The sequence below is a fragment of the Zophobas morio genome, unplaced genomic scaffold, assembly GCF_036711695.1.
Source record: "Zophobas morio isolate AGI-343-1 ecotype UQ-CSIRO unplaced genomic scaffold, CSIRO_AGI_Zmor_V1 ptg000131l, whole genome shotgun sequence".
Classification (NCBI taxonomy): domain Eukaryota; kingdom Metazoa; phylum Arthropoda; class Insecta; order Coleoptera; family Tenebrionidae; genus Zophobas; species Zophobas morio.
In genome coordinates, this window is record NW_026972236.1 from 423853 (window position 1) to 448161 (window position 24309).

Below are 24309 nucleotides of genomic sequence, written 5' to 3' on the forward strand. Positions count from 1 at the left end.
ATCTTTTTATAGGTCTCTCTGTATATTATCTTCTAATAATGTAACCCCTGTATTTTGCATTTTCCTTGGCATTAGAGATCTACACAAGTCTAGAGATATCTAAAAGGGTTTTAACTATTCAAGATTTTATCGACATAAAGTATCCTATCGACAAAAAGTCTAATAAATGTCAAAGATTGGCTCCAATATACTTATACGTTATCTAGTCAAGTTTTATTTTAGTTGCGCTACGTTTTAAAATTGTCAAGTACCCTTGCTTTGGAAACCAGTTGGTATTATGATAACAAAATTACTACTTGTTGTTCAACAGATTTTTTAAAATTACAAGTTTTATCAATTTTTTCGTTTTCGCTTTAATAAATATAGTTTTATTAAACAAAAAATTTAAAAAAAAAAAATTACAATTGTTAAAGTTATAACAATACTTTTCGAATTACCATGGTTTATTTTACAAAACATACAAAGCATATATATGACCGAGTTGTTCATAAAAATGGTAAAACTAAATAGCATTGTTGTAGTTCCACTATTATTTTATACTGGAGTCATAAATATAAAGAAATGCAAGGTAATGTAGAAATATTATATTATATATATTGCAATATGCCAGTCGAAATAGCGCCTACCTGTGGTGATGAAGCACACTCCCCCCCCCCCCCGTCCTCGTTTAGGGCGCAATCAATCGTTAGGAAAGTTATTGCTCCGCACCCTCAATTAGTATAGGGAAAGTAGATCAAGCAGCAATTGATTTTATATCACGCCTGTAGTAAGCCGGTGCTATAATTAATTAAATAAAAAAATAGTGCCTAAAACTGTATAACATAGGCAAATTAGAAATGTGATCTCTCCTACGCACCTTTTCAACAATTGTGGCCCCCACCATCTATGAAGCCTAACTAAGAAAGGAAAATCTTAATAAAAATATATAAGGTCAATAAATAATAAATATTAAAGTAGTAATGCTCTAAGTTAAAAAACTATAAAAACTAAAAATTATAAAAAAAAAGCTTCTAAGATAAAGATACTGAAACTGCAAGGCTCCACATAACTTTAAATAAAAAACCATTCAATAAAAAAAATACCTAAAAAAAAAATTGACAGTTGATTATCCTAAAATATACTGATAACTATTCTAATGTCAGTTAACTGACAAGGAGAAAAATATTTTAGCTTATACTCTTCCGACTTTAAGGAAGCCAAAAAAGTAGGAAAAGTAGAGTAAGTAGAGTAAGAAAAAGCCCCCCCCCGTCCGGGAATGGGACCCGAGTCCTCCGAGTGAAAGTCGGAAATTATCTGCCGCTGCACCAAAGAGGACGGCACAGCGCCCTTATTTTGAAATGTTAAATGTAATTGTACTAAAGCTATGTTAAGGTACTTTTTACAAGTCGAATGCCTATTATTACATCTTTTTAACTTTAAAGTCCATTTTAACTTTATAGGTTCTATAAAAGAAGTTTTTTTAATTATTTTGCTGCTCTTTCCTGCTTGAGTATACTATACAACCGTTATGATAAAACGAATCTGTTCTCGTTGAACGTGCAATGCCTCGTTAAGAGAGTCATGGCTTTCGTATTCTCATTAAAGAGAAATTAGATTTAGCATTTAATTGTAAATAATACCTCTGACAAAACAGTGCTTTAAAATAAATATGAGCGTACTACGAACATTATAGTTTTTATAACCCAAAGCTAAGTTCAGTAAGCCCACAACGCACGCACAACTTAAGGGTTAGTCCATTTGTAAAAAAACAAAACACTTATCCTACACAGTAGTGAGTTCAAAAAAATAGTTGTATTTTGTTTTTAATTACAAATTTACCTTATTAAGATAACGGCTAAGTTTAAATTCCTATACTTTCGAGATGTTTGTTTGAAATGTATACATAGCAATTAATAACTTAAGTTTTTTGGCAATACTTTCTCACAACCAGCAGAGTGGCTAAGAAAGTATACTGATATACTAAATTCTGTTATTTAATAAAGTAAATAAGTTTAAAATCCTACAAGCTTTTTATATAGTGAAGCCTAGTTCTCTTGACTAACAAATACTAATAAAAAGTAGTTTAATAATGTTGACAAATTTCCGATTTATTATAGTTATTGCCCTGCCTTTGAAAAGGACTAAAAAGTGTTTGTTGCTAGAATTATTACAACTTACTAATATTATGAGCTAAAGTTGTTAAATTTCCCATTACACCCAAAAAACGCATAAATTCCTGCGAACAAATTGATTGTCAGTATCGGAAGAATACATGGTATTTTAGGTTGAAAAGGGGTTTGTATAGTGCTGTTTATTAGCTTTAACTATTGCCTTATAGAACGACACCACCTTAGGCTGCGTGTTTAGAGCTTGAAGAATAAGTTCGAGATCTGCGTATGCTCAACTAAAATCGGGGCATAGACACCTTCTGATAAATGAAAATAACGCTAGGAGTTCGCGTATTATTGTTTAACTGTGAAAGACTTAACCAACCCCCTATTAAATAGTTCTACAACCTTTTATAATATTACATTCTAGTATAAAAATTGATAATTGTTTGTATTTATCAGAGTAAAGAAGTTAATTTTTACTGATAAAGTCTTTAGTTATACTCATTTACTAAATTCACACAACCGAATTGCGCAACTGGGAATCTTCTGCGTCGAGAGGTTATGTTTGAAAAAGTAATTAAAACTTGTTTTATGAATTTTCTTTTTCGTTCTTTTTTTTTGCCTTAGTTACATGTTTAGACTAGGCTTCATCTTCGGAACCTATATTAATGCTCTTATAGTAATTTAAATCAAATCATACTAGCTTTAAAAGTTTACCGATATAGGTCTACGTATCTTGCGAAGTTTACCCATCACTTTGTCCATTCAAGTTTCCACATCCCATAATTACTAAGGCTTTGCAGCCTTTTCGTTATGACTTGGCCCAGGGTAAAAACTTTGGTGGAAGCCTGTCTTCGCACGTGCTCTATCAGCATTTATTTAAAGGCTACTTACCTTACAGAAGTTTACTCAGTAGAGTTTTGGTGAGTTTTTTAAGTTTTTTTTGTATTATTGCGTTATTATATGTTACAATATTACCTTTCTTAGGTTTATTTTATAATAAACAAGTTATGCATTTAAGAAAAAAACTTCCCTTCATGGATATGGAGCCTCCTTTAGGCTACGTTCCTGGCTTGGGAAGAGGGTTTTACTTTACTATTATTTTAATATTTGCTTTATATGATTAATTTTAAGAAACTGTAAAATATATATTAATATGTATTGTTAACTTATATCTGTAGTGCCACTGGCTTTACAACGCGGTCGGACATCGGACCAGCTCGCGACCCTAGCGAAATATTACTGTCTCTAAAATATTTATTATAATTTTTATAATTAAGTTTACCTTTAAATTAAGTGAGTTCCTTATCGTTTAAAATTTATTGTTACTTTTTGGGTCTTATTATTTTTTTAATTATAGAGAACAAGCTCAGCAAAGGCTAATTGCTAATAAAGGACAACAGCCTGAAGTTTTTATTTATTACCATAATACCTTTTACTGTGCTCTATTTTGTATATCTTTTTTACTAATTTTGTTGAAAAGGATGACGATGAAGAAGACGAAAAGGGCTCAGAAGAGGAATTTGACGAAGAATACGGCTATACAGGCCTTTTTTAACCATAATTGAGCTATTAAATTACTGATAATTCTACTTAAATAATCAGGCGGTTTATTTAACGATGTTAAGTGGGACGAAGATGACGATGAAGCGGATCGGATATACAGTGCTATTGATGCACGTGCAGATAGCAGAAGAAAAGAAAAAAGGTTTTTATCTGAAGATTTTAGGAGTTGAAAAAAAAAATCTTTGTAGAGAGGCTCGTCTTAAAGAGGAATTAGAAAAGTACAGGAAAGAAAGACCGAAGTTACAGACACAGTTTGCCGATTTGAAACAAAAGTGTTTTTTGATCTACATCGCATTCTCTTTTTTTTTACTTGCCACTTCCTTTTTTTAGTTTGTCGCAGGTAACAGAGGAGGACTGGGACGCCATCCCGGACGCCGCTGACACTAAAGCTAAACGCCTCAAACACTCGAGCCGCTCTGAGAGGTGCCATCTTTATATTTGGTCGCTGGCCTTAAGAACGCTTTACTTTATGCTCTTGCAGATTTACGAGGGGCACGCACTCCTTTGCTCAGCAGATCATCAGTGGTAGTCTCGGATTTAACACGTCTATCGGGACAGCCACCGTCATCGATCCCCGGTCTCTCCGTTGATCGGGGGCTCGGGATCTTTTTTGCACACTAACTCGTTGCCGACTTAATAGAGGACCCTCAAGCGGATTCCAGACCAGTTTCCAGAGTGGCATAGAGACCACAAGAAGAGATTTGACCCAGTTTGGTGACGCCAATAGGAGTATGCTGGGAATGAAACTGGGCGCAGTTACCCTCTGTTGCTCCACTATTTTGCAATCCCTGTACGCTTCACGGTCAGGCGGGTGATTCTGTGACTGGCCAAACCGTGGTGGATCCGACTGGTTACATCTCCGACATGAACAGTATGACCTCCGTTACCACCGCTGTGCAGGGGTCAGCTGCTCCTGTTTGTTGTTTAACCTATGCTTCATTGCTCTGTTCTCCGTCGTAGAGACTGGAAGGCTGCTAGGGACTTGGTCGAAAATCTCACACAAACCAACTCCAGCTACGGACGAGGTGCTTTTGTCTTGCTCTTCCTGTTGAACTGGCTGACGTGGCTACTTGCTAGGCTGGGTTGTGGCAGCTCGCCTGGACGAAGGCGTTGGAAAGCTACACTCCGCTAGGAAGAAGATCATGCAAGCGACAAAGGTTGCAACCGCTCCTTTGCTTGCGGTACCCTGCTCTTTTTAATGGGTTTCAGATGTGTCCCAGCGACGAGGAGGTCTGGCTTGAGGCTGTCCGTCTCCAGCTTCCGGAAAACGCCCCTAAAGTGATAGCTGAAGCGCTGCAGAATATTCCAACCTCCGTAAAGCTTTGGCTGAAGGCAGTGGATCTTGAGAAGGAGGCGGTGGGCAAGAAAGTCGCCATTAGGAAAGGTAAGCGTCTTTCACGGAATACGTTTTATCGCGTGCATACACCGCGTATTTCTCAGCTCTAGAGGCCATCCCTAACTCGGTCCGGCTCTGGAAGATTGCAGTGGAAATGGAGGAGCCGGACAATGCCAAGATCCTTTTGTCGCGCGCTGTAGAATGCTGTCCTCAGGCGCCCTTCCTTTTCGAAAAAAGTCCTTTTTTTTCTAAAAGTTCACTTAGAGCGTGGATTTGTGGCTGGCGTTGGCACATCTGGAAGACTATCAAAACGCGAAGGCTGTGCTTAATCGGGTATTCGGATAGCATTGGGACATTCAACGCTATACTACACAGCGCTATAGGCAAGAGAAAATATCCCTACAGAAAAGCAAATTTGGATTGCAGCTGCTAAGCTCGAAGAAGCTTAACGGCAACGATTCGAGTTAGGGGCGTTTTACCTACTGTTCTTTTGGCTTTATATATGAGACGCTTTCTTTAGCGTTGATAAGCGCATCCAAATGGGTGTTTCGTCGTTAAAAAGGAACGGCGTTGAGATCAACCGAGAAGAGTGGATCAAGAGCGCCATTCACTGCGAGCACAGCGGCTCCGTCGTCACTGCGCAGGCCATTATGTGTGCTTCAGCTTTCTTTTCCTATTCTCTGCCTTCTCACTGCGACTCATGGCACAGACGGGCGGTGGCCCCCATCGGCGTGGAGGAGGAGGATCGAAAGCACACGTGGCTGGAGGATGCCGATCAATGCAAGCGGGAGAATGCCCCCGAGTGTGCCAGGCATGCGCCCCCTTTTTCGCAGCTTTTGAGGACACCCCATGTGCTCAGTGCCTGTGTACCAGAGCCGTCTACGCCCTCGCCACCTTTCGGCTTTCTACGAAGAAGTCTGTTTGGCTCCAGGTCGTCTCCGCCCTCCTGGTACTCTTCTTAACCGTTCACTATTTAATTTTCCAGGCTGCTTTCCACGAGCGCGAGCACGGCACCTCCGACTCTTTAGAGAAATTGTTAGCTCAGGTGGATGCTCGTTTTGTTCGGTGTCTGGTTTGCCCGTAGTTAAGTATTTTTGCTCAGGCCGTCAAGTACTGCCCGCAGGCGGAGGTGTTATGGCTCCTTCGCGCAAAAGCCAAGTGGAATGCAGTAACTCTCTTTGTCTTTTTGCTTTTTTTTGGTCTTTATTCTGGTTGCGCTAAGAAAGATGTAGTTGGCGCCCGTTCCATTTTGGGGGACGCCTTCCTTGCCAATCCCAACTCGGAACGCATCTTTCTTGCTGCTGTCAAGCTTGAGAACGAAAACCAGGAATATGATAAGGCCAGAATCCTTTTGAAGAAAGCCCGCCATTCTTCTAATACGGATCACGTTTATTAACTTTTTTCTTCTGCATTTAAACCTTTTGATCCACTTTCTGGTCTTCAATAAAGGTTTGGATGAAAAGTGCTCTGTTTGAGTGGCAGCAGAACAACTGCAAGCGGGCTTTAGACTTGCTGGAAGAAGGTTTCTTTATTTATACTATAAACACTTTTTCTTTTTCTTATTTCTTTTCCAAGGCTCTCGGAAATTTCCTAAATATTCCAAGTTGTGGATGATGAAAGGTCATATAAACGAGCAATTGGAAAGCTTTTCGGAGGCCCGGAAGGCCTACAATGATGGGATCGGCTTTTGCCCAGATTCTGTGCCCCTATGGCTGCTCCTTGCGCGTTTGGACTTGAAAAGCGGTTTCATTTTCTCTCTAGTTTGACTTTTTTCCGCCGAACCTTCCCGTTTATAGCTCTTGTTAGGCTATAATTCCAAGGCTAGAGCTGTTTTGGAGCGCGGACTCGTTGCCAATCCAAAAAACGAGGAACTTTGGTTGGCCTCTACTGTTTGGCCTCTACTGTTTGGCCCATTCGGTGCCGGACTAACGCGCGACCTCTCAGGCTCGAGCTCATCACTATTGAAACCAAAGTCGGAAACCACGCCGTTGCGCTTACTAAACTGACCACAGCCCTCCAAGAATGTCCTAAGTCTGGTTTGTTGTGGGCTGAGTCTATTTTTCTCGAGAACCGGCAACAGCGCAAGTCGAGGAGTGTCTACGCCTTGAAGCAGTGCGACAGGTGCGAACTGCGACCTCGGCTTTGCTATCTCAATACTGTTATTGAGGAACCTTCTGCAGCGTGCACGTGGTACTCGCTGTTGCGAGGCTTTTCTGGAGCGAGCGTCGCATCGCCAAAGCCAGAAACTGGTTTGACCGAGCCGTCCGAATGCAACCTAATTTGGGCGATGCCTGGGCCTTTTATTATGCTTTTGAACTTCAGCACGGAACGCCCGTAACCCCTATTTTTGCCTGTTGCGAATATTAGAGAACAGTTTACTTGACTTTTAAAATCAACAGCAACAACAGCGTGACTTAGTCAAAAAGTGTGCTACAGCCAAGCCGAAGTACGGCCGCTACTGGGCCCCGGTGGCCAAAGACGTGAAGAACCACCGTCTTTCTACTCCTAAGCTTTTAGCTCTTACAGTAACTCAGCTTCCATCCTTGCAGTAAATAGAAATGCCATCCCAGCCCCTTCGTCGCTTTGGACAAGCGCCGCCATTTGCGAAATAAACTGTAGCTCTAGTTAACTTTTTTGTTAGGTTTTCAAACTTTATCTGGCTAAACAGAAAATCGCTTGAACATATTAAAGCTGTTGCAATTTATCTTCATTAGCCTAACAATATTGCGATTCAGAGACACAGCAACGCCAGTTTTTTATATATTTTTTTTACTATTAGATTTGGTTGGTCTCTCACTTTGTTCCTAATTTTAAGAGGTTAATAAGAACGAGTAGTTCCAACAATGAGACTTCTCTTTGTTATCAAAGAATTCAATTTTAGCCTATCACTTGAAAGTGATCTAAATTTTTGCTCTGGTTACTACCAGTCTGCACAACTAAAATTCTTTATTTATAAGCGTAGTTACTATTTCTATCTTCTTTTTTCAATAACGCATTATTTTATTCTCGGGGCTCCTTTGCATTGATTGAAACAAAACATATGAAAGTCTTTTTAACAGTATTTAAAAAGGTTGGAGGTTCATATACTAAAAAGTAAATATTGGTAAGGGTTTATAAAAACATTGCCTTCAATACTTATAATTTTAATCATGATATAAGCCTTATAAATTGTTCATATGAGCCTCAAACCTCCCATTTCATATTATTTATAATTAAAAGTGGAGGTCCGAAGGGCCTCCGTTTAGGGATTCAAAACCATAAGCTGTGGAATACTTTTAAATTTTTGTGTAATTCAAAATTTAAGTCCTAAAAATAATGAGAAATTGCTTATGGATTTTGATTAATCATATCTTCTATCAATGCAATATTTTAAAAAGAAGGCAAATATTTATAGGGGTACAGAACAGAAAATCCTATAAAAAATTTAGTGCTACAACTATTATTTCGGCTTAAAAACTTTTAAAATCCTCAGAAGTGTTAACTTTAGTTTCTGCTAAACTATAGCACCCATCTCTTCACATCCGCACCCGAAATCAGCTCAGGGCGAGCGGAGTTAAATACACATAAACTAACTAAAGGGACCTTTCGCAAAATGTAAATAATCTTATCAAGTTTTATAAGGCTAGCCAAATCTTTTGATTGGAAATAGAATAGAACTTAGGTGGGTGGTTCAAGTTTAATGACGAATAAATAACCAGCATCCAGTAAATTTCTTTCCTTAAAGTGGAGTTCCAAGTAAACAAAAGTTAAAAGATCTGGCACAACTGCAATAAAAGATTTTATTGATTCACTTCATTTGTTCGAATCTACTGCCCGAGATGCTGTTGTTTGTGAATAAGAAGAAACTTAACTATAACTGTGTTAGCTACTTTGATTTGAGGTGAACTCGCCGATAAATGAGATTAGTGAGGGTGATCAATTTGGTAATAAAAAAATTAAAGTTTCGCTTCACAGGTTTATTTTTTAAAATTCTAAAAACTTTACGTAGGTACCATTTTCTCCATAAGTCGAAGCTAGTTCTATAAATTCCAGGAGCTTGTTTTCATTTGAAAGTTTAACACAAGTTTAAGTCAAAACCGGTATAGGGTAAAGCACAATGGTCCTAACTGTTATTTATATCTTTTTGTTTCCAAAAATTAGCTTATTTAAGTGTTTATAACCAGACGAGGAGTAAAAGCCTCTTTTGCCTTTTCTTTAGTAGGTGTAATTTAATATGCCTGTTATTGATTCTGTTTCCAGTGGACAGATTTTAGAAATCCCATAGAGCAATCACTCTTTGTTGGTATCTGTCAAAAGCCTTGCCTGTAAGCTTTGCTTAAGTGATAATAGACAGAAAGTTGGTATTTCTCATAGTACTGCGAAAGAACCTCTTAATAGTCTAAAGAAAAGACTCTCGCCTAACGTGGTTAGAGCTTTTGGTCATTTCAAAGAATTTTATGAAATTATGACTTAGTTATTAATTTTTTAGCAGGTTCACCCACTCACAAAACTTACATACTTTGAGGTAGCATGCCCTTTCTTTTTTTCCTATTGCATATGGTTAATCCTCACCTTTGCGTACATTCGGTTCGGCTACCACTTCGCAACGACGAAATCTTGGCGAAAGCGATGACAATAAAGCTAAACTTTTTACTAGTCATCTAGCCCAATGTTCGTCGTCTACCCCCTCAACGGACGGCAACTCTTCCCTTGTGCCTTTTATTTCGTCTGATACAACTAATTTTCTGGCGCTTTCTATCACAAGTAAGATCAAACCAATTACCAAATTACTACCGAAGCGAAAGACGCCCTGCCCTGACGGCATCAAAACAGTTGCCAGAGGCTGTTATGAATCATCTATGCAGCTTCGGTAATTCGGTGTTGCCCTTCCGCTATTTTCCCGGGCGTTGGAAAATGGCGGTATGGCGGTAGTCGTGATGTTACCACAGACGTCACAACTTTCGGCGGAGCCTCACAACTATCTGCCAGCCAGCCTTTTGTCGGCAGTTAGTAAGATAGCTGACAGTGATTACCTAATCGTTTGGAGGCGGTCGTAGACGCTGATGGGATTTTACCAGAGTTTTAATGTGGATCGCAAGGGACACTCAACGGCCCAAAAAATTCTTCACTTAACCGGGTGACGAACCAAAGTCTTTAATTTTAGAAGCTCACTGGCGCGGTCTCTCTCGACGTTGAGAAGGTTTTGACCGAGTATGGCATGGTGGCCAGATAAGGAAGCTATATGCTCTGGCGATACCTAAACGGTAGGATCCCCTACGTGCGAGTAGGCGCTCTTCTATCACCGCTGCTATTCGCTCTCTATACGAGCGACATTTCTCTTCCAGTTCACCCTTACACGCGGGTCGCCATTTACTCCGCTGATAGGATGATTTTTCTTCGTCAAAGTCACCCGTTTACTATGGCAGCACTTAACAATTTTATCTCTACGCGCAAGGGTCTTACCATTAACGCAGTAAAGGCCAAGGCGCTTCTTATAACGAAGAAACGCCATGCTGCTGACTCCGTTAACTTTTAACGTTATTAAAAATTCCGTGGTGTTCTCAGGTAAATTACCTGGGGACCCTTAGAGAATTCTAAGTCGTCGCGGCGTCCAAACGTAAATTGCGAGGCGATGAAGGTCAACTCAGCCATATCCTCTATTATACAGCAAGAGTAAACTTTCGTTGCGCCATAAACGAAGGCTTTGTGTTGTGCATTCGACAGAGTATGACGTAATGCATCTCCTGTCTGGGCCTACGAATTATCGGCAATAACGTCTTCGCTTCAAGTGCGACAGAACAAACTACTGTGCCTTCTACCAAAAGCGTTGTGGTCTGTGCACAAAGATACATTCAACAAGAACTACGGATTGAACTGCTGACCACACTCTATAGAAATGAAGCCATCGCCCTCCACGAACGGATAGCTGGAACATACTAATCTCCTATTAGCGAAAGAACACAGTTACAGGTTGTGGGGCGACCCACAAAACCGCCGTTTAGGCGACGCACTTTTAGCATGTCGGTTGAAAGCTAGGTTGGGGGTTAAATTGAACGTGATGGTCACATGTGAAGATAATAATTTTACTTGTGCTCGTGGGCGGCTAAAGACCTATTTGAGAGTTCATGTATTTCGAAGTTGCTAACTCGAGCGAGCACCAACGCCATTAATATGTTTAATGCCCATATGGGATATTAGTTAGCATGTGTTTTATGAAACCTACCGTTTTGCTGTCGACAAACGTTGTATTACTCTGGATATACTTCTCTTCGATACAGTGAAAGTAATGGCGACTACTTTAAAAAAGTCTTTGGAAGATACTTTTCATACCACTAACCTATATAAAAGTTCTCTACAGTATATCATATGTAATATAAGTTTTTGTAGAGTAATATAAACGTTAACAGTATTTTAGGTTATATAGTATAAGCATCTATATATATTATATATATATTATTATTTGCTTAAGATAGTTCTTGGAGTTGAAGATTCAAAAATACCTCATTGTAAAATAAAGGAGGCTTATTATAAACTTGCTCTGCAATGGCACCCCGATCGAGTTACCGAGGAAGCTAAAGACCTAGCTAAAACTAAATTCCAACTTCTCGGTAAAGTTTACGAAATTTTAAGTAACCCTGAACAACGTTGTGTGTATGATGAAACTGGAGATTTTGGTTCACCAGATGATTTTCAGTTGGTTGTAAGCTTTTTATAAACTTCAGCTTTTAGCCATAGCATTTTTATATTTTTTGTAAGCAACGAGATTGGGAAGAATATTGGAGGCTGATATTTAAAAAGATCACATTTTCTGATATTGAATCTTTTAAAAACGCCCACCGCAATTCTAATGAAGAAATAAACGAATTAAAGCAAGCGTATATGGAGGCAGAAGGTTTGCTTTGATTTATATAAGCCTTTGCAAACTATATAGCAAACCGCATACAAATTTTTATTCTTGTGTTACATTCTAAGGAAGTCTGGATAAAATTATGAACTTCGCCTTTTGCTGTGAGCCCGAGGAAGAAAAACGCATTGTGGACATAATAAATAATTTAATATTAAGCGGAGAGCTTACAGAGTTACCAGCCTGGGATAAGTCGCTTTCAAAAAGTAAGAAAAAGAAACGGGCTAGAAAGGTAGAGTGTCTATGCTAGTTACTTTAATTTAAGCGTCGTAGGGAAGCAAATTGTTTTTCATCTTTGAGGCTTTGAAAGAAAAGCTCGAGGCTGAAAAGCTGGCTCAGAAACTTGGAATGATAGTTGAAGGAAAGGGCAGCGAGGTCTTCTTTTTTTTAATTTTTATTAAAGTAGCCTTTTTCTAACGCGACTATGAGGTAGAAGGGCACCCTAAATTCTTTAATATTGGGTAACCAGGAGAAACGTAGAAAAGAGGCGGAGAGCTTTATTGCGAGAATTGAAGCTAAGTATGCTGGTCAGAAGAAGGGCAGTGGCCAAGTGGACTGCCTGTTTTTCTTTTCTGACTTTGTTCTGATTACAAAAATCCGTCGTGCAGCTGCCCTCTGAGGAAGAGTTTCTGAGCGCTCGATGTAGACTCGACAGTAGACGCCGAGGTAAAGGGAAAAAATATTACTAACGGAATAGGAGCGCTCTGCCCCAGCTCGATACATTTATGTTTCCTTAATTTTATGCGTTGTGACTCGACTATTTAATAAAATGACCTTGTTTGTCCTCTTCTCTATAAATGCTTATGGAAAAGTTGCGTTTAATTTATTTAGGCTGGTTTGCATAGCGCCTATTTACAGACACAACCCCGATAAAAACCAGCTTTAATGAGAGTTACGATCATTGCAGTTGCGAGTCGAATAAATAGTTTGCAGCCAGCTCTTCATTCTTATCGCAGGCAAAATAAGCTTCCACTGCCGTTCGCTCGTCAAAACCGAGATCGCACAGCTATAGGATTCGAATCGTACTACTCATGCAGCTTTTAGGTAGAGTGCTCACCCTGTCGATAGCCTCTTTTTCCTCCGGCGTGATAGAGATCGTAGTAGGAGTCCCGCTGGCATCTTCAGTGGCAGGAGCCATCCCGGCGGCGCTTCTAGGCGGTGTATCATTAATGAGACGGAGGAAGTCTTCCTGGTGGCTGTTGATAGTCTGGCAACGGGCTCAGTAATTAAAAAAAAGTTAACAGAAAAAGTAAAAACCCGAAGAAAGTCTGGATTTGTACGCCCTATGGATATCAATAAGGGTTCAAGAATTTGTGGATTTTCTTGAATGTTGTGAATGATTCTTAGAAACTCGGGGTTGCTTAGATGACGAGTATCAGGTTGTAAATCTGAAACAGTAAAGAATATGCAGCGCATATGAATATAAAAATTAAAACTTAAAGTCGGCTGAGCCTGCTTTGTATCTTCATCTTGAAAGCTCTCCATGCAATTTTCCGGAAGTCCCTACACACAAAGAAACTTTAAATAACTTATTTATCATCTTCCAGGGCGTAAAGTAGATGAGAAATATATTATAGGAAACTGACGTTAGTTAAATATTCAACTGCTCTATTGGCATCACCAAAGGCTGCTTTTAAAGCCGGAAAAATCTAGAGGTAGAAGAATGCATGACTATAAAAATAAAAGTGGGTAGGAAAAACAGAAACTTGGTGTTCAGGAAATCCCATTGTCCTGAGTTTCTCAGCAGAATCTTCCAACTCAGCAGTTGTTGAGGTGGGAGCTTCAGGTTCCTTAGAGATAATAACTTCCTCATTACTATCTCCAATATTGCCTGCCGCTTTAGCAGAATTTGATTGGGTTGAGATCTGGATATAGTTAAAAAACGTGAGTTTAACAATTTATTCATGGAAGCTAATTTAGTTGTACGGGGGTCTGTAGCATTATTATTAGCTCTTGATCTTGGATGTTGTAACTTTCAAAGGTGGACTCGGAAGCTAATTGCTTTCCTAAAACAAGATCAGCAAAACCCAAAAAATTATTTCAAAATAAAAATTTATAAGAGAGACCTTTGTAAATAAGTTTAATTAGATAATCTTTCAAACCCCTTTCCTCCATAATCTTTTCTTTAAGACTACTTATCTATAAAAATAAGCCTAAAGTAACTTCTCCGCTTATTAAGAAAATTTAAGAGTATCTTTAATATTTATTGCGGTAAACTATATTATATAGAAGGAAAAAAAGTACCGGATCTGAAGGGGCAACTTCAAACTCCTGCTTCCACTGATGTATATCTTTGACTAAAACTTTCATATTACGCTAAACAGCACTGTAAGGAAAGTAACAGTTAGCACTTAAGGAGCCTCGGAAACAACTCTTCACGAAAGGGAGGACAAAAGCTAACCTTCGAGTGGTTGGTTAATCAGTTAGTTTTTGCTAGCGATTTCTCTTCGTGTCAACTGTTTATTGGTTTGTATTTTTTATTTAGCGTATACATGCATTGTTGTAGGAAGTGAACATGTTCTATTGCGGAAATATAAAGTCAATTCTTCTCTTCTATACTCTAGGCTAAAAGCACTTTTTACTTTTAATTTTATTATTTAGAGTAAGGATTTAAAAACTTCCTCTCGAGGAATCTTGTCCTTAGCTTTAATACACTTTAAATATCTAGTATTTGTTATATGGTTTTTATAAAAGGGATATCAGTATCATATACTGTATTACTAAGCATGCCACCGAAAAATTAGAAACTTTTTAATATCAGGCCATACTTTTCTAATAACTTATATTTTTTTTTTCTTGGGCAAAGATGATAATATAATACTTTTTAAAACATTAAAACTTTTTGAGTATTGCGATGAACAAAAAATCAGCCTTAACAAAACTTCGAAAGGTTTTCCTTTATACTTATTTATTTTAGATGGGCCACCCGGGCCTTACCGCGCAGATGTCTTTCTAGGCCTAGTTTTTAGATGTATTCTGGGGATCTCATGCTCTTAAGAAGTCAAATTGTAGTTTTAACTTTTAATTAAAGCTTTATTGAATGGCAGCCAAATGATACAACACCCAACTGTCTATGAAGAACAAAAAACTTACGTTTTAAGTACTTGAAATTACTATCTTATCTTTTTACACCAGATTATAACTTGAACTTCGCAATATCGCGTATAAATAAGAAAAACTAACAATCAGTATTAATGAAATTGCTTAGTCCCAAGTCATCACCCTATTGATAACGATAAATCGGTGTTTATCGACCTGGTCGAGCGCCAGAGGTAAAAATCAAAGATGTTCGAGTAAAAGCCGACAGTCTAAAAAGCCTGGCTGGTGAGATATACAGGTCGGCGTTTTGGATCTTAAGCTCTCGTGACCGCCTCCCCTGGTAGTAGCCTAAAGCAGCTTATCATCACACCAGACCCTACGGCGGGAGTACGAGCCGAACATTACTCTTAAGACTTCTTAATACTCCCCCGAGAGTAAACAGGTCAAATATGTTAATCCATCATATCAAAATTAAGAGTTGTCCTAGCTCAGCTGACAGTAACATTGAGGCACAAACTCAAGTTCGTGGGTTCGATTCCCACCAACGCGACCTTTCTTTTTCCGTCTTTAGTAGTTGCGTATATAACCTCGCCCTCATAATAAACAATAGAGAGAAGTACTAGTGGTCATTAAGAGTGCTAGTGTATAATATAACAAAATTGGTTTACGTAATTTCGACCGGAAGTGAGTTGTCACCGTTGCTCAGTGGTTAGAGCGTTGTCGAGCAATTTCAAAGTCTCGGTTCGATTCTCGGTGTTCAACTCAAAATTTTCTGGTTTGGTGTTACGTGTACAACAACTTCCCTGTAAGCAAAATCTTAATATAGTCAAAGGAAGCGCGCGCATCGGAAAAATTTCAAGTGCATGAAAAAGCGTTTTTAATGGTTTCTAATTAAGAAATATCTACTTTTATTTGGGACGTTAAGCGTAAAACAATTCAGTAAATCCAATTCTCTTCCCTTTCTATTTCTACAGTGACGTAAGCGCTTTGATTAATTTGAACTAAGCGTACGAAAGACAAGAATTAACACTGGGGGAAAAAATCTGTTGCCCTCAACACACGCTCATTTACTAATTTTTATAATGCTCTTGCCAGTATAAGTGGTAGCTCGGAATGTTGAAGGACCTGTTAACAGGCGATTTACGCCTCGTCAAAATCGCCGGCGACTTACTATTAATGCGGAAACGAGCAAGGTTATTTTTTTATCGGCGAGAAGAACGCTAAACCACCCACCTTCGCAGCTCTCCCTCGTAGACAAATAATTCCTTAATTTTCCCAAGAGAAAAACCGGGGGTCATCAATGACAATAATCTTTCGTGGCCGCCAAACTTAAACTATATCACGGCGGAGCCAAGGCGCCGGTTCAAACTCCTTACCCTTAACTTAATGTGCCTACAGCTCACTGGCAATAGCCTTTAGCTTTAAGTGAGACGAAACAAGCCGCTTTAACAGGCGCGCTGGTTCGTTCGAATCGATACCGTTCCTCAAATCCTCGAATAGAATCCCTGGCTACTATTTTTCCACGCAATGCTAATTACACCTAGGTATGGATTCATGAGCACACCAAAAGATTACTAGCGATGAGCCCTGTTACAAAACATGGGATAGCTCACGCTAGCACCGCCCACGCAACGGATTCTGGGCTAAAATTTAAAGGATGTATACATGTGAGATCGCTATGACACAAACTCGCCCCTACCTATTTGCTATCACCCGGACAAGAGCTCGTAAAATCAGTGTTTTCTTTTTAACCCGATCGAGCACCAGGAATTTTTATTAATAATAATAAAAAAAAGATCTGTTATGTTTATGTTTATGTTCATACTTTATCCTTTATTATTCTTTTTTTCTTATGTCTCTATTTTTAAATTCTCACATGCAAATATCAATTTCGAAGACCTTCGCCGCCTCAAGTGTGACTTGGGCTGTTGCCATGCGGTGGTGGTAGAAATGTGTTATTAAAGCAATAATTGTGCGTAGTTATTAAATGTCATTACCCTTAAAGAGAGAATTTACAGCTCCACTGCTATAAATATGCATAGATCTTTGGGGCTAGACCACATGTTTAGTAAAAGTTCTCTGTTCATTTTATTGTTGTTAAGACAGATTTTATAAAAAATATGGTTTAGTTTAAAGCAGCTTTTATAAGAAAGTTAAAGTTTGTGTCTTTTGCATAAAGTATATCTAAGGTTCGCTTATAAAAGGGTGTATTACTGGATATCTAATCAAATGTTTTAGAAGAGGATCTACAACTCCAGTGCAATGTATAAAAAGAGGCACTCCAGTTCATACTACATTTTGTTGTAATAAAATTTTTACCCGAAATTAATAAAGTTGAAAGCGAGGTGCCTTCACTCTTAACTTTCTCCTCACCTATTGACTTGACGCGATATATTATAAAAAAAAATAAAAGCACTTCAACCACTTTGGCAAAGTTTTAACTTTTTTCGAATGAAAAGTCAGACTTATAGGCGAAGAATATAGGGGTTAAAAATTCAATCACTACAAAAAAATAAAAATCCAAATAATTAAGTTATAAATACTTTCATAGCTGCTACTAATTAGTTATTGAAGTACGTAGGCCTTGAGGAAAACTAGCTCTACATGTAATACTCTTCTCTTAGCTCTTCCTGCAACCTTTTCACACCCTTATCCACGTGCATTTGATTGCCTTCACGTGGCTTTTGCATGTTTAGATGCTAGCTCGAACTAAAGAAGCGACCTGGGCTTATATATTCTCTTTATGATCAAGTGCTATTCCTTCTCTTAGCGCCGTTCTGTTCTATTTTCAGTTTTAATAAAATTATAGATATACTTATACATTATTAAAATATCATAACTTATTTAACATTTAAAAAATTTCATAGAAGTAACAGCCTCTTGGTTCGTTATACCACATTAACCTCGAGTTGTCACCTTCTGCATTAAAGATATATAACGGTCAGATAAAGCATCGACAATTATACATTGGAACGCAGACGGCTCTTAAAAAATTTATTAATAATAATACCAAAGGTATAAAGCTTCTTATATAGAGCCACGAAATTGCTCTTGGAATAGCGACGTTTTAAAGGTCAAAACTTTTGGAGACAACTAATATTAGATTAAGTAGCATACAAATACGTGGGCTCTGAACCGCTTGACAGCATTACAAGTTAGACAATTACAGCGTTTTCACTTCTGCTGGAGGTGCGCGTGCAAGCGTACCTACTAAAAGAATTTGTATAAACTACAACTACTAGGGAACGAGTACAAAGAGATATGCATATATTAAGATTAATTTTATTAATTTCAATTGAGGAATTTAATCATTTGCGTTCTTCAAATTAAAAAACTTAGATCCACTGAGTTATATTTGTGTTAAGTAAAAGATCTGCCTACTAGAGAGAGTTAAACCTCTGGTGTTAGCGCATACTAATTTCAAAATTCCCTTTTTTTTTCCTTCATTTAATTTTTTTATAGGCCTAAAGTTAAATCCTAGTGAACTATGTGAGTGAGATCAGGAAGAACACTTTGCTACTACTGTTTTCCTAATATTAGTCTTCATTAAAGAAGTTTTCCATTTAGTTCTTTGCTTCACGGAAGTTAGCCAAAACTAGAGACATTTTCAAAAAAGGAGTCTCATAAATTAACGCTGTTTCGTATTTTTTTAAAAAAAAGGTTATATAAGTAGGTATATATATAATTTCTACTTAACATATGTTATCGATAAAGTTGTAATCTTACTGAGTATCTGCGTAGTAAACAATCGAAAATTTTGTGTCGTCGGTCACGGTGCGACTTAGCTGCGGTCCCACCTCTATAGGTATAACCTGAAAAGAAAGCATTGCCGTAAGGTATTTTTTCTTATAAAGTATATACAGTTGATTTCAGAAACACTCGGTTTGTTACGTTAAATATAATAAAAAAAATAGCTTCTTGAGAAGCATTTCTTTAAACGACAGCGGTACCGAAGGCGACTATTAAGGAGACGGCAGTTAACCTAAATGTTGCTACTTAATGTAACTATATTAGAAGGGACTGCTCAATTTAAAGATAATCTGAGCCAGAAAGTTACTTGCTCACGTTCTGAAGAGAAAACGGAACAGTGACTGTACTTAAAAATCTACTATTACCCCTTTAAAAGAAAGTTTACTATTTTAATGTAACTATTGTTACCCAAAAAAAAAGCGTATTATCAGAGGACCTTTCATATTTAGGGATTGTTTACTTTTAACCCCGTTGCCAGTTTATAGCTTAAACCAGAAAAGGTCTTACCACTCTAATGAGCAAAATTAAGATGTCCAAAGAAGCCTTCCAATTTTTAGTTACGGCTACGAAGTGCAGTCTAACAGCTTAAAAGATTTTCTGCCTCTTTACCTTGACTAACTCGCTTTCTTTTTGGCCTTACCCAGCTATCTTTCTTCTTTATTTAAAAAGATAAACTTTTAACTTAGGCTCAAGGCTAAGTCATTAGTTATTTAGGCATTCTTGCAGTGCAGTTGACTAAAAATAGGGTAGCTGTCACTTGCGTTCTTTGGAAGGTCTCATAGATAACACGGTCAATGTCTAAACTCATATTTAAAAACCAACAGTTTTTTTTTAAAGCCCTAGTTTGTTAAAAGTCACATATACTTTTTTTCAATAGTTATCTTAATATAATTAATACCTTAGTATACCTCGATTGTTAAAGCAGTCACAAAGTCGTAAACAGTCGAAAGGTTAAAAAGTGCAGCTCAAGGGTCTTTCTAACCAATAAAAAGTAGAGACTAGCCACAAAGTCAAACTAATAATTAACGCTGCGCTATTCATTAGAGTTATACTTTGAAAAAATTTCTCTCTAAATATATATATGAACAACCGCTACTTGCTTTAGCAAGTATTGAATTACAACTTTTATAACTATTGATTATAATTAGATTCAAAATTAAAAGAATGGAAAGCGCGAAGAAACGAGTTTATTAAAGTGATAGAAGCCGATAAAAAAGGTATTAATAACTAAACTTAAAGTTAAAATAGCTATCGTCAAAGTAGTGATATCGTATAAGTCCGTCTTCACCGCCGCTGGCAAAGGAGCGCCCATCGGGGTGGAAGGCCACGGTGTTTACAGGCCCGAAGTGGCCTTTAACACGTCCAATTTCCGATTCATATATCTTGATTTAAAAAAGAAAAGGTGCTAGGTTCCGAATTACCGGTGAGTGTGTAGAGCGAAGTGGGAACCTTGTGGTAGAACCGGCAAACAAACTTTCCCGACCGGGTATCCGTTGTAGTCACCTCGTGGGAGTCCTGACCCCCTCCAAGCAGCACGTGGTCTTCTAAGCTGCTGAGGCTGGCAGAATTTACGGCTTGAGGAGTTTTGTACTCTTTAACCACTTCAAGTAACCAGACATCCAAAAGCTGTAATTGTTTAAAAAATTATTAAAAACAACTTTAACTATGTATAAAAAGACCTTAGCAGTAGTGTCTTTGGACGCTGTAACGATGAAGTCCTCGTCAGTAGATTTTTGAATACTGTTTATTTGGTTCGTGTGTACACAGGAAGATCTAAGCTTCTCACCGGTCTAAGATAATAGTTAGTGTAACAACTCTGATAAGCATCGCCTAAAGTAAAGTATCCCTCAAGAAACATATAATATATACCGCAGCGCGCCACTGGGTGACCTCTCCATTGAGATGGCTTGTGAGGTACAAATCATCATAAGCAACGTAAATCGCAGCAGTAACCTTATTGTTACTATTTAAGGGTTGACTATCAGTTCGAAAAAACTTTATTCCATCTGCAAGTTATAAATAAATATAAAACGAAAAGATGAAGAGCTTGCAACCTTTTAAGGAATTTTCATCTCTAAGATCATACGTTAATATTTCACAAGGCTTTCCCATGGTGGCATCGGTAGTAATAGTAATTATATGTTCTTTAAAAATTTATAACTTTTAGCTAACAGAAAAACAAGACAAAACCAAGAATTTTGAGTACTGTCATTCTTGAAATTAACGGTGCGCACAGGAGTTGAAGCAGTGAGATTATGTATGATTGTCCCTTTTTCTGTGTCCCACACCTTGCAGGTTGTATCACCACTACCAGAAACAGCAAGGGTGGTGTCGGCTAAGGCCGTGGCCAAAAGTATACAGTTGGACTCAGGTAAACAGGGTCAAGTAGTATCACAAACCTGAAATGTCGACGCACCAAACAGAACCACTGTGCCCGTCATAAGAACCAAGTTTTTCACCGTTAGAAGTTCTCCAAACTAATAATTGATAATATATAAACAAAAATAGTCACAAAACTTTAATTTTCTATAATTTTCAAAGTAATAAATATATTGTATAAAAAAGCTCATATTTAAGTTAATAATAACAAATAATTCTAACCATGCCAACTAATATCTTTCCCAGAAGAAAAAAGTAAATCTCCTTCTTTATTGAATTTGAGTTGTGTTAAAGGGCGAGTATGAGAATGTAGTAAAATAGGTTTCTATGATTAATATATAATAATATGTTTAACTTTAAGTAAAGCTTAAATTTAACTGTATATATATATTCATACAACTATACAAGAAGTTTTATATAAAGCTACTTATTATAGATAATTTTAAAACTAATAATACCATATTCAAAATATCTGTAAAGATCAACTCAAGTAAGCTTATATAGACTTGAAAAACGATCCGTTAACATTAAAAGGTTGTAAGCCTGTTTCGGTTGAGAATCAATAACGTCAAACTCAGCCAACAGGCAGATAAAGTTAGCTAAGAGAAGTGCTTAGGGCTTCCCATCACGTGCGTAGATTATTGAAGAAATTTTAAGTATATTTGTGGCAACCCCAATGAGAGTCAACTGAGCCCGGGAAGTCCTCGGAAGACGTGAGGAACTAGACAGATATATATGTTGATCCTATGTATGCGTTTTCTAGCTATTGATTTTTATAAATAAATAATTTTTGATATTAATACTCCTCAACTATGAGGAAATCTGAGAGACTTGGCTGGCAACTGTGCAAGCTGGTCTTCCAGGAAACCTCAGATCTTGTATCCTTGGGTTTTTAGCAGCTTTTCAACGACTTAGACTAAAGGAAGCATGAACCGACTTTACTTTCTTGATTCTGCAGGACAGATATACACCTCTCCTAAGAGATGGAAAGAGATAAATACAGACTAAGAACTTAAAAAAAAACTTAATTTGAGTGATCATAGTGTTGTTGGGAAGAATTGAAAGGACTTATTTTATTTTTAAAATAGTCTATACTTTTGTCATGAGCGCTGCACTAAAAAAAATTCCAATTTAGTTTAATTTAAGACCAAGCTTGCCGCCCTCCTTTTAATATAGTTTTTAAAATTAACGCAGCAAATATCTAAAAAAATAAATTTTAATTAATAATTATAACTTACAACTCTTTTATCAAAAAACCCTCTACCTAGGGTTATCAATACGAAGAGGTCCAATACATTCAAATTAAAAAACTGAACAGGGTTCAATTTTCTCACAGATCTAAACTAATTATTAGTCAGCTAAAAAGTAGTCTTTTTTTTATTATTATAATAGTTAAATAATTATATTTTTATGTTATTAAATTAATATTGCTTACTTGAAAACGACGCCTGTTGAGGGAAGATCCCAGTTCATGTTTTAACGCAAATTTCCATTTTAGGTAATTTTATAATTATTAGTGATTATTTCATTGCTTAGTGGTTAGTATATAATGAAGGTTTACGAAAAATAAACTGGCAGTTGTGTTAATTTTTTAGTGTTTTTTCTGTTTGTCACATCTTTACATCTCTCCCTCTCTCTCTATATATATACATTTGTTTACAATTAATTGTAAAGGGCCTAAAGGTTTAGATACCGGTCAGTAAACCTCTAATAACACCCACAAATTTCTTTAAATATTCTTACATAAAGGTTAAACACAACTGAAAAATTATTAGTTTTCAAGCTTATGTTTTTATTAGGAGCTAAAAGTTATTAATTATCTATAGAGTTTTTTTAAATTTATGACTTAAACTCAGTTTGTGTGTTAGAACTCATCACCCTAATTTTTTCCTCCCCCTTAAAGTGAGATACTCATTATTCAGGTTGGTGGGGAAGCTAACACTAAGGGTAGCACTTCGTTTGATGATTTTCCCTCTCTTTTGGTGTAAATATAGCTTATTTTGAGTCTAGCTTAAGCAGGATGTAAATCTTTTTAAATATGAAGATCTGCCTTTTAAATAAGAAAATTCGGTTTTCTTTCTCTTTAAAAATAATATGAGTTCTTTGTAAAGTAAATTTTTGAGGAATTCTAAATTGGAATAGGTTATGAAATAAAGTAAACAAGGTGATAAGTAGTGTGAATACGGTACCTTACTGATAAGAGCTCTAAGGTCTAGTGTTATAACGCGCGGTGGCCTATTCAATTGACTAACTTGGTTAATTTTTTCCTAAAGTGAAATACTATATTACCTATAGCTGATTTTGTCTAAGCCAGAAAAAAGTTATGCATTTGATGTTTTATATATTTTTGCACGGTTATTTCCGTTTTTCTTAAGACTTTAAAAAGTTTTTAATTCTGTATGATTTTTTTTAGTTAATCGCTATTCTTTTAAGAAAATTAAAAGCTACATTTTGTAAAAATTGTTAATATACCAAAAAGACCTCTAAAGACATTTTTAACCCGTCCCCATCTTAAGTCTAACTAGGAAGAGTCGGAAAGAAAAAGACATGTAGAGACCTTGGTTCTCGAAAGGGCAGACAACATATGGTCAATTAAAATAAAGGAAACCCTCTTTTATCGATATAAACTGAGCTCGCGTTCGTTTGTATTTTGGAAAAAAAAAAGTCTATCCATATAAAACTAAAAAACGGGCGGGTTCAATTTCCTTTATAGGTCCGGCAGAATCGGCGTACACTTCAACCTTTCTAACTCATATGCCGATAAGGGTAAGGCGAACGTACTGGGGCACCCTTTCTACAAGTTTAATCTCTATATAGAGAAGTTGGAAAAGAGGAAGCTGCCGGTCGCTGTCCCTGCCAGCTTTAATAGAATATGTCAGATTATGCACAATATTCAAAGGAACTTTTTGTAATTAATTTAGTAAAAATGATGTTTTTTAGCGCTTTCAATAAAGAACAGAACTTAAGTTGGATTTCCACCACGCCAAAGTGGAGCCCATTTTGGGGGGCAGGAAATTAGTTATAAAGGTTTCGAGTTGCAATCAAGTATATAGATAGCTCAGTTATAGCTCCTTGAACATTTCTTCAGAACATAAAGTACAACCTTATACTAAAACTGGTTTTGGAGATCAGCCATTATTCTTAGAGTTTGTTAGTTTAAATAGTTGTTAATTTCTTTTTTGAAATACTTTTCAATACAATAACCCTTTAAGGCATACCAAAGACCTGAAAAATAAGATCTATTTAGTTTAATAATCAGATAGCGT

The 24309-nt window shown here is 37.1% G+C and overlaps 3 protein-coding genes, 1 long non-coding RNA gene and 1 pseudogene across 5 annotated transcripts; 3 read left to right on the plus strand and 2 right to left on the minus strand.

Moving 5' to 3' along the window:
• The first annotated feature begins 3090 nt into the window (after positions 1-3090).
• Positions 3091-7605, plus strand: LOC135145145 (pre-mRNA-processing factor 6-like; annotated as a pseudogene).
• A 3608-nt stretch (positions 7606-11213) lies between these two features.
• On the plus strand, positions 11214-12619 carry LOC135145200 (dnaJ homolog subfamily C member 9-like). Of its 2 annotated transcripts, none has more exons than XM_064077312.1 (7): positions 11214-11318; positions 11445-11671; positions 11728-11863; positions 11944-12107; positions 12176-12250; positions 12309-12425; positions 12484-12619. In XM_064077312.1, the coding sequence occupies exons 1-7, from the start codon at positions 11258-11260 to the stop codon at positions 12562-12564; spliced, it is 861 nt and encodes a 286-aa protein (XP_063933382.1). In that variant the 5' UTR covers positions 11214-11257; the 3' UTR covers positions 12565-12619. The 2 variants fall into 2 exon arrangements, with proteins under 2 accessions (XP_063933382.1, XP_063933383.1); XM_064077313.1 differs by having other exon boundaries at positions 11445-11668.
• A 77-nt stretch (positions 12620-12696) lies between these two features.
• On the minus strand, positions 12697-14241 carry LOC135145199 (uncharacterized). The gene is made up of 9 exons (XM_064077311.1): positions 14120-14241; positions 13942-14014; positions 13802-13881; positions 13582-13740; positions 13462-13524; positions 13312-13378; positions 13133-13263; positions 12933-13082; positions 12697-12881 (listed from the first exon to the last, which is right to left on the minus strand). Exons 1-9 carry the CDS (start codon positions 14183-14185, stop codon positions 12774-12776), a joined length of 897 nt encoding a protein of 298 aa, XP_063933381.1. The 5' UTR covers positions 14186-14241; the 3' UTR covers positions 12697-12773.
• Positions 14242-18659: 4418 nt separating this feature from the next.
• On the plus strand, positions 18660-19914 carry LOC135145178 (uncharacterized). The gene is made up of 3 exons (XR_010283351.1): positions 18660-18750; positions 18829-19007; positions 19813-19914. It is a non-coding gene; the product is annotated as an uncharacterized LOC135145178 (long non-coding RNA).
• LOC135145177 (eukaryotic translation initiation factor 3 subunit I-like) lies at positions 19822-21597 on the minus strand. Its single transcript, XM_064077280.1, has 9 exons — positions 21502-21597; positions 21266-21368; positions 21064-21141; positions 20871-20999; positions 20719-20808; positions 20534-20670; positions 20344-20454; positions 20114-20290; positions 19822-20046 (listed from the first exon to the last, which is right to left on the minus strand). The coding sequence occupies exons 1-9, from the start codon at positions 21502-21504 to the stop codon at positions 19885-19887; spliced, it is 990 nt and encodes a 329-aa protein (XP_063933350.1). The 5' UTR covers positions 21505-21597; the 3' UTR covers positions 19822-19884.
• Between the last annotated feature and the right edge of the window lie 2712 nt (positions 21598-24309).